This window comes from Lolium rigidum, chromosome 6 (genome assembly GCF_022539505.1).
Source record: "Lolium rigidum isolate FL_2022 chromosome 6, APGP_CSIRO_Lrig_0.1, whole genome shotgun sequence".
Lineage (NCBI taxonomy): Eukaryota > Viridiplantae > Streptophyta > Magnoliopsida > Poales > Poaceae > Lolium > Lolium rigidum.
The window spans coordinates 112,378,251-112,388,044 of NC_061513.1; the positions used below are offsets into that span (position 1 = coordinate 112,378,251).

The following is a 9,794-nucleotide window of genomic DNA, read 5'->3' on the forward strand; positions in this document are numbered from 1 at the left end:
TTAGAGCAGCGTCATCAGTAGTGTTGGTGATCATGAGCATGCCCATGGTGACAGCATGGTCCATACCCGGCTGCACCACCAGCGTCAAGACATCTTTGCCTAGCAATGTCGAGCCTTCTAGACCACTATTCGAAGGTGTAGGTTTTTTATTTATTTCTCAGTTAAGCTTGTTCAAGCAAGAAGGCATACGGTTCATAACTTGGAAAGGTAGCACGACCTAGGGTTTTTGCTGACCTGGTAATTAGGAGGCCTAGAAAATATCAAACTGCGGAGAAGAGCTATGAAGATCAGACGGCCAGGAAAGTGAAGTAACTGAACCTCCTCCTAATCCTTCCACGAATTGAATCTTTAGATTCACAACAATATACACATCCCCTAAAAAACAATGATCTAGAGTTGATTAGCTGAGTTCTTACAATTTACATGCGGGGATCATCATCAGAAGAATCAGCATGTTAGAATTAGCATGGTATGATCCAGCTATTCAGTGTGATCACCTTCTTGAAGGTGAAAAGTAAGAAGAAATGGTGGAACCCCGTTTCTTGGTGCTGGTTTGCTTTGAAGGGCGGATCCACCCCTGTATTTCTCTCTGAATTTCCAGCGGCAGTTCCCCTACTACGGCTGGATCAATGTCTTCAACATTGAGCATCCATGTGCTACTGGCAGAACGACCTTCAGCAGTATTACTATCGTTTTTACCATGTTGTTCGGCATCGCTTGCTCCTGAAGTACTCGCATGGCCTAAAATGGTGAATATTTGGCAAGCAATGAAAAATCCACATTGGTTGCAATATGCAATAATCAATATATGTAAGCGTAGAAAAGCAGTCACCGAACCTTGATTACTGCAAATTAAGCCGTCAAAATTTCTTTTCTCATGGCAGGCAGATTGACTTTGTGAGAGAAACTTCAATATAGAGCCAGATCCCTGAATGATTGTCAGGGAACATCCGGATGAGTACTCGGATTAAATAAAACACAAGTATGTCACTGAACTACAATAATTTATAAAAACCAGGCATGGAAACTGAAAATAAACCTCTTTTAGGGCCTATAAAGATGGGCTCCTCACTCAACTCGAAAATTAGCTCAGCATGCCAATCACCCGTTTAGGTTGGAGATGAATGTTACTGTGTTACAATGATCTTTGGTTATGAATTATGTTGGAACGGAGAGGTGGTAAATACTTGCGCTTCTAGTTCTAGTAGAAAAGGACTAACTAGCCAGAACCCAGAAGTAATAGGTTGCCGGTTACCTAGCAAGAATTCAAAGGTCACAGAAGTAATGTCTGGAGCAAGACAAGCTAAGAATTGCCATGGGGTTCTAAACTTTAATACCGCTAGTAAAGAAAGGTGAATGAGATGAGGACCATGAAATCAAACAGGAGGAATGGACAACTCAAAAACCTGATATTCGTTTCTGGAATTCGGGTATAACATCGTAACGTACTGAATACTTGGCTCAATTTGCTCAAATTTCAGTATCAATACAAAGCATTAAATGCTACTTCATCCGTTCCCTTTTACAAGACGTATAAAAGGGAACGGAGGGACTACCTTAGTACCTTTTTTAAAACCAATGCTACATGGTAACCAAATTTCCATCAAACATAGAAAACACAAACAAACAAATGTTGATGCACTAGGCTAGTTGGCATGGGCAAACTTCACATTTGAGAGATAGGTTAAACTATTACAAATACTCCATTCCCAAACATAAGGCATAACAATTGGCATCTTAAGTCAAACTTTTCTATGTTTGACCCAAGTTCACAGAAAATATACGAACATCTATATTAGCAAATTAATATCATTACATCAAGGATGAAATATATTTTGATTGATTTATTAACATTCTAGATATTAATATCTTTTCTGAACTTGGTCAAATATTAAAAACTTTGATTTAGGACAAATGTCTACACCTTATATTTTCGAATGGAGGGAGTAAAATTAACAACCTATGAAGAGCAAGTTTGGGAAGAAAAAGATAACTGACCTGAACTCTGCGTAATTTCTTTGTCACATGTTTTTCTTCAATCGCACTACATTGTTTGGCTAAATTACTGTTCTCACAATCTTCCTTTTTAGACGATGGTTCACAATGTTCCTCATGAACTGGCATCCTGTGTAGCTTGTTATCTGGAGAAGTATGTTCACAGTTCAGTACAGTAAGGGCAAACTGACATTACTAGGGTTGACAATATTGAACAAAATAACCTTACCACTAAATGTTAGCTCGGGTGTAGAGGAAGAATCAAGGATAGCTGATGTTGCACTGGAACTTGGGCTCTTGATATATCTTAAGATTGAGTTTGTTCCCTGAAAGAATTAGAAAATAAGAATGTAACAGAAGAAGTTTTTAATGCGTGTATAATATATTAAGTTCAGCCTGCAAACTTCATATGATTATAAATTACGCAAGTGTCCTCACTTGACGAATAAGACTGTTAAGCAGAATACAATTGAGGATAATTTCTGCATTTCCTTCATGCATTGCTACCATGGAAAATGAAGACTGGCATTCGAAAGCAGGACATCAGCAAACAATGTTTAAGCGTTGCGGCAGGTGAAATTATTCAATGTTCATATTTTTCCTTTAGCTATAGCTAATGCATCTAATCCAGGAAACAGAATGTTCATGTTGCATCCTACTTGCTTCTCTAGAGGGGATGCTTATTTAAAAAAGAATGTACATAATACTGAGAAAGTTATCATAAACATACACTTGGTATATCAAATATTTTGCTTGCTGTAACAGAAAGAGATGTTATGCTCCATCCAGTGTTCCGAGAACCCCAAAAATCATGAAGGCCAGATTCAAATAGCTTCATTGCATCTTCTTGAATTTTGCCAGTTCCGTAGCGCAATGGACAAGATTTGGAAGGGAATTTCTTCAGCGAGTTACACTCATTTTCCTACATAATGATTTGCTTTTATCATAAGCCGAAACAAAAAGATAGTGAGTAAATTACACAATGTACCTTCGATGCCCTAGCATGGAGAGTCAATGTTTGAGCAACTCTCTTGTTGCAGCTCAAGTCAGACTGAATCCGTTCACTCAATTCTTCACAAAGCTTATCCAGCCAGCTCTTAACCTAAAATGTAGGAAACTGACTGTCAACAAAGCTTATACGTGGATACATAATAATGATGTATTTTACGTCATCCTCATATGTGGGATTCAACTCGTTGATAACCTATTTAAACTTGGGTAGCATACTTAACCGAGAGGTTCTTTGGAGACGACCTTCCGGAAAAGAAGAAGAATGGGTAGCATATAATATCTCTTCCCTGGGCCATTAATTTGTGATATATGGCACCATAAAGTTCCAACATAACTCAAAATGTACAACATGCCACTAATGAGATTAGTAGTCACTGGTACAAGGCAGGTCACTAACAGTCTGTTTAACTATAAGAGTTGAAAATGGTCAAAAGGCGCTTAATATGATATTGACCAAGGGGTGTGCAACCACTGCATAATACTGGTAAATCTGTGTCACTGATTGACAAATTATTCATGCATCAGGTGATGGTCGGAGTGATGAGATGTATATCAGTGAGCAAATATTTTTTGAGGTTTCTATTTACTGAGCACATCCATATAGTTGTCAGGGGAATTCCTGGGTAATCTTTTTTTAGTTTTTATAAGCAGGTCTAAAGCAGAAAAGGTTGTTAGAGAAGGAAAAACATGACAGGCAATGAGCTTCCTTACAGAGGAGTTATTCTTTAATGATTTTGGTCCAGGAAATGTCTTTCCACAACCATGGCTCTTTGGTAGAAGACGATCCTCAACTTCTTCTCCGCTAAGACCTCTTGCAGTCTTCCATAACCACGTTCTGTGCAAGGTCGGGTGCTTATAATATGAGCTTTTACAAGATATTATATATGATTCATATAATTATAAGTCTGCAAGCAGGATGCAAACTTAAGCCACACACTAATGTACAAATGAATAGAAATTAACAAGTCCAACTCTTTTAATGTGGTACTAAACATCAGGCAGCTGAAATAACACCACAAAACATGCAACAGTTTACCCTGTATTTACTCCATAGTACTCTTGTAATTTTTCTTCTGTAAAACCTAGAAGGTCACCAACTGTCTCGACCCCAAGATCATCCTGCAAGGAGCTCCCAAGTTTGCCCCCAAGTTGTTTCCTGCATTACATTGCAAGTTTTCATAATTCAGTAAATCAGTATCAGACAGTTCTGGAATGTAGAAAGAGACAAACAGCAATACAAAGTTGTACAAACTTTCTACAGGCAGAAAACTAGAAACCAACAAATATGGAGGTGTCATGTAGTTCATTACATCTTCTTCACAGGCAGTGATGCTAGAAAGTCCTGAACCGACGAAGATGGAACAACTGTTTGTTGAGCAGGTTTGTGCATCCCGCTGACAAGTTTAGCTAACATCTGCACAGTATAACAACCTTTGAGTGGAACATTGCAACAGAAAGATGAAAAGGATCAAAAGGGCACTGAAGCAATATGGATAAACTGAGTCGACTCCCAAGTTTAGAGAGCTTATGAAAGAATACTCTACATATTATTTATACTTAAATTCAAAGAGGCTGCAAAACGCATACTTTGATCAACAAAAGGAAATTCATCTACTCACTATTATGACCCATTGTTATAAACCTTATTATGAGCAATGCCTGCAGAGCATGTAAATTGTGTTTCCTCCAAAACTTTTACTCGTAGCTGCGCAACAATTATAGCACCGCATGCCAGCAACTTATCCTGGTAATCGGCATCGGCTCGACAAAGCCATGCCTTCACATTCTCTTCCCTGTCACTGGCATCCTGGACATATAAAGGTCGATCTTCGATCACACTCATGTCAAATGTATTAGCAGCCCCAACTAATAAATGGAAAAAATATATCTTACGGACGGAAGGTCCAGGATATTTGACTTTGTGGCCTCCTCAAAAATAGACTCTGACAGCTCCGGAGGAGATTCCAAGAGCATTTCCTTGGCTGCATCGGTAAGGTCGAGATAGACTTCGTCGATGGATGCTCGCTCACACTTCCCCTTGGTCGAAAGGATTGCCACAACCTGAAAGATTGGAGTCAGAACTCAACACTGTCAATGTCATAGAACTATCCTATTACATGATTACTGATTGATACTCAGTCAGACCTCGGAGCCAGCACTTCTGTAAACATTAAGATCAGCCTTGTCACGAGACACGGGAACCTGGACCAGGTTTATGCCTGGGCAGACGTTCTTGGCATCATCCCCACGCATGGACCTGAATTCCAATCAATAAAGCATCACGAGATGTTCGAGAGTAACTCTGAACTGAGTAAGTAAATACCATGGACACGGGAGGAATCCGGGGCTCACCTCTTGACGCCGAACTTGCGAGCCTCGTAGCTCACCGCAATCAAACCGCCGCCTTTCCAGTCGTTGTACTGCACCACGGCGGTTGGCTGCCCCCTGAGCGCCGGGTTCCGCCGCTGCTCGACTGCACTAAGCAAGAATGCGTTACTCTCTCAGTTCAGATGGAGAGGGGGAGGGCGGGTAGGGGGAAGGATGGTGACCTTGGACGTAGAAGCAGTCCAGGTCGAGGTGGGCGATCACCCGCGGCTCCTGCGGCTCCGGCCTCGCCACCGGCATCGCTCCCCTTTCCCCGCCGCGCCAAAATTCCCCGCCGCCTCCCGCGACTCTGCCCTCGCTTTCGCTTCCCTATTTCCCCTCTCCTTTTTCTCTTTTGTTTTTCCGGTTTCTGCCAGGCGCGATCACAGCCGTCCGTGTGGCCAGTTGGAGAATGGAGACCTCGTGGCGAGCATCGCGACCTGTAATCGAGCTCGTCCCGTTCGCAGCCCCACGTCTCTCTCCTCTCATCTCATCCCCCTTCTCCGCCACTCCTCTTCCGCCCCGCGGCGGCGACCGGACCTTTGCCGCCAAAGCCGGCCACGACCTTCCCCTTCGCACCAGGTAAGGTATGAAATTCTGCTCCTCTCTTCGGGTGGATAAAATTATAATCTTTTTGGCCGTATGTTCCATTCCAATCAGTCAGCAGCATTTGCTTACTGGAATATGCTTCGGACTGTTCCAGATTACAGAATGTTTTCCTTGAGATACGGGACGCCAAATTTTGGTGTACCGTTGGAGAGGACTGCTATTCCACATCCTCGCAAGTTCAACTCTGTAGTGGTAAGCTCCATTCGCCTCTGTACTCTGTAGCATGTATCCTGTTGCAAATTTGGTGATGGTGGTGCTGCTGCTGCTGCTTTATCCTGACTTGATACTGCAAACTTGTGGCGTAGGTGTGCGGTGCCCGGGGTCCGAGACCAAGGTATCCTCGTGTGTGGAAGACTGACAAGAGGATCGGAACCGTTGCCAAGTCACAGAAGCTTGTCACATGTGTGAGGTTCTTCTGCATTTTGCTCTTGTTATTATATCTAGAATGTGTACTCTGTCGCATCTGTGCATAATCCTGCTGAGAGCCTGAGATGCTAGATTAACCCTACTCTCGTTCAGCTTTCTGATGTAACTACATAGCTTTCAGTATGTTCTTTATTATGTAGGCACCAAAACATTAGAGCTAGTGTCCCATTTTACCTTTTGCAGCTGCATATGGCTTTTCGTTGAGTGGTTTCGAACCATTAAGTATTTTGTCTTTGTACAGATTAAAGGTCTGTCTAATGTAAAGGAGGAAGTTTATGGTGCTCTGGATTCCTTTGTTGCGTGGGAACTGGAGTTTCCCTTGATAGCGGTAAAGAAGGCGCTGAACACGCTTGAAAATGAAAAGGAATGGAAAAGAATCATTCAGGTATTGAATCGGTTTTCATGCTTGTTGTTGCGGAGGGTTGGTTACTTTATATGATGTATTTCTAGTGAAATTGCTTATGGATATTACTGAAGGACAGAGTACATCTTGAATGTCTACAATTAGCTCCTCCCTTTTAGTTGAATGTCTGCAATTAGCTCCTTCCTTTTAATAGTACTCCTTTTCCTCTATTAAGAAAATAATCACATGATCTCTGATTTAGGTTATTAAGTGGATGTTCAACAAAGGTCAAGGGAAGACCATGGGAAGCTATTACACTCTGTTAAATGCTTTAATTGAGGATGGACGAGTTGAGGAGGCAGAAGAGCTATTTGCGAAGATATTCTCGAGATATATGGAGGGTTTGCCCCGTACGTTTTTCATGAAAATAATCTCCATGCATTACAGTTTGGGATCATACCAGAAGATGTTTGAGGTACGAACACGATATCTAGTATTTTTATATTTTGTGTACAAATCTTCTAGATGTAAATTTGGCATCATTCAGTCCTACTTGCATAGACGGACAATAACTATACTTGTGAAAACTATCTGAGTTACTTAGCTGGCATAGTAAGCTGTGAATTGGTCTTGCTTTATTCTAGCCTAACTGTGTGCTCGTTTTAAAGATTTGGAGTCTAGGTTTATTGTATTCTACATGGAATTTATGTTAAACTGGATGTGAACCATCTCTACTTTTTTTAAGAAGCTTGACTATAAAAATGATGCTTATCCCTATAATTATTCATTTATAACATTTATTGTTTGTTTATTGTGTCCCTCGTGGCCCATCCAGGTTTTTGCGGATATGGAAGAGCTGGGTGTTCGACCTGATCGTTCAATTGTCAGGATGCTTGGTAAAGTATTTCAGAAGCTAGAGATGTTGGACAAATACGAAAAGTTACATCAGAAATATCCACCGCCAAAATTTGAATACCGATACATCAAAGGCAAGCGCATAAGGATAAGGGTTTACCCAGATGATGATAGTACTGAAGAGGCAACAAAGAGCGACTCTGAACCTGACAGAGATGAACTGGAAGTGGTAGAAAGCACAAATCTTGACAATTAATTGGAAGAAGCAGCAAGCACATGCCTGGGCAGGAATGCATAGTGCAGAGCTTAAATTTGGTGTTTCCGTGCCTGCCTCATCAAAGCAGGTAATAAGAAAGTGGCTGGTAAGCTTGGCCTAGTTTTGTTATCATGGAATCAGAACAATGCTGAACTATATAACGTCATAATGGCTGAAATGATTGAAGTAGGAAATTGGCAGGCATCGGGTACATGATAGGATCCTTTTGGAAACTAAAGAAATAATATTTTTACCAGTGCTTCTCAAGTTCTCTTGAGCAGCCACAAAATTCACTTGAGAATGTAGTTTAAAGTGTTTACCATGGAATTAAAGGATGTAGAATTTAAAATATTAGATCAAAAGAAATTGTTTGTAGTGTAAGTTCTTTACCATGGAATTAAAGAATGTCGAGTTTCTTCTTAACAAGATAATCCTTACCAGTTGAGAACCTGTGTGGTAGTTTGTTCCCTTTACTCTTTTTATTCGAAAGGCCGTTTATTTCCTATACTCTCTTTTTTCGAAAGGCCCTTTATTCCCCTTCACTAAATTGCATTCTGCTTGCATATGTCCATGCTTCTAATTGGATTTACACATATATGTAGACACGATTATGATAGATTGGTAGTACAAACTTGTCATATTTCTGCCTCTTTCAGTGTGCTGCAACTTGTTCTGTAACCTGGTCTCTTTTAACTATCTGTCCGGCGATTTAACTGCAGATAGCGGATGATCCGATTTGTTACCAGGGCACAAGCTAAACATATGTAGTTCTTGAAGGCGGTGTTTTGGACATGAGGAAGGATACAGTTGATGTATTTGCCTTGGCATATCCAGCAACAGTTGTGCATTATGTTATTAGGCGAGAGAAGCTCATTTGGGACAGATAGGAAAGCCGTTAAATACATCGGTGTGTATGATGTTAGCAATTTCTGTTAAACTGGTTCGTCATTCCTGAGACGGATGGGTGGATTCGTCACCACGATCACATGAGACGTCTCTAAACGAAGCATCCACATTCATGGGCAACTGGGCATGGCCTTAATGTTCATCTTGTTCAGGGTGATGAAGGGGAGATGGTTCTCTGACACCGAAACATGTGTTATGGAGATTGTGTAGAAACATCCACAAGTAATATTTGCAGCACTACCAGTACCAGCACTACAAGATGAATCCTCTTCTCGCTTTCACTATTATCTAGAACATCTTAAAGCGGCTCGTTTCAAAAGCGGTAATCTACTATTTCAGAGAGTAACGTCTCTACTTGTTGATTAGGAACATCTTGTAAAATAACAGAACCATTAGTCCCTGATTGTGGCCTGCCTCGAATGAGCACATTCTTATGAATTCTTGAAATAACTGTCGAAATCAAATCGCACCAACCTTGTTAGGACATTAACATGTTCTGGTTGGCTCGTTTAATAAGAAGCGTGAATCCGATTCAGAGAGTAACGTTTCTAGTGGTACTTGCTAATAGTACGAAACATCTTGTATAAGAAAAACAGAATCATTATTCTTCTGAAGTTCTGGAGTGCTACCGTCTGAGCCATAAATCAGAGCAGAGCGTAGTGTTTTGAAAATTCTAGCCCGTTTCAACAATCTTCGGAACTGGTCCAAATCTTATCTTTGAAGAATGCCATGGGACAGCGCATGTTCGAATACCTGTTTGAACAACTAGTAGGAATAGGATGTAGATTTGGCCAGGTTTTGGCTCGTGAAATGCAGGGATTCAGAAGAGGATGCCGTGTCTTTGTGACTGTGAGTCAGTGTCCAGGAAAAAGAAAAGGTGAATTCTCTGTGAGGCACGATCGAATTAAGTGTTGCATATGTGAAGGAGATGGCAGCAAATAGAAGATGATGTAGTACTGGTAGGTGCATATCTGTTGCCGAAAATCTAGTCCAGTAGCGGTGCACTCCACCACTAATTGCTAGGTACTG

At 41.0% G+C, this 9,794-nt stretch overlaps 2 protein-coding genes across 3 annotated transcripts; one reads left to right on the forward strand and one right to left on the reverse strand.

Annotated features, from left to right (window-relative positions):
* Positions 1-392: 392 nt before the first annotated feature.
* LOC124667841 (DNA polymerase eta) lies at positions 393-5,659 on the reverse strand. The gene is made up of 14 exons (XM_047205081.1): positions 5,556-5,659; positions 5,359-5,479; positions 5,152-5,263; positions 4,900-5,067; positions 4,649-4,813; positions 4,317-4,420; positions 4,043-4,162; positions 3,718-3,841; positions 2,984-3,097; positions 2,726-2,917; positions 2,225-2,321; positions 2,010-2,141; positions 838-961; positions 393-741 (listed from the first exon to the last, which is right to left on the reverse strand). The coding sequence occupies exons 1-13, from the start codon at positions 5,629-5,631 to the stop codon at positions 876-878; spliced, it is 1,611 nt and encodes a 536-aa protein (XP_047061037.1). The 5' UTR covers positions 5,632-5,659; the 3' UTR covers positions 393-741; positions 838-875.
* A 189-nt stretch (positions 5,660-5,848) lies between these two features.
* Positions 5,849-8,885, forward strand: LOC124667840 (pentatricopeptide repeat-containing protein At4g21190-like). 2 transcript variants are annotated; one of them, XR_006991424.1, is made up of 7 exons: positions 5,849-5,957; positions 6,074-6,171; positions 6,285-6,383; positions 6,647-6,790; positions 7,011-7,223; positions 7,584-7,965; positions 8,579-8,885. XR_006991424.1 is itself a non-coding variant. In XM_047205079.1 (6 exons), exons 2-6 carry the CDS (start codon positions 6,082-6,084, stop codon positions 7,857-7,859), a joined length of 822 nt encoding a protein of 273 aa, XP_047061035.1. In that variant the 5' UTR covers positions 5,849-5,957; positions 6,074-6,081; the 3' UTR covers positions 7,860-8,285. The 2 variants fall into 2 exon arrangements, 1 of the variants encoding a protein (XP_047061035.1); XM_047205079.1 differs by lacking the exon at positions 8,579-8,885 and having other exon boundaries at positions 7,584-8,285.
* The last annotated feature ends 909 nt before the right edge of the window (positions 8,886-9,794 follow it).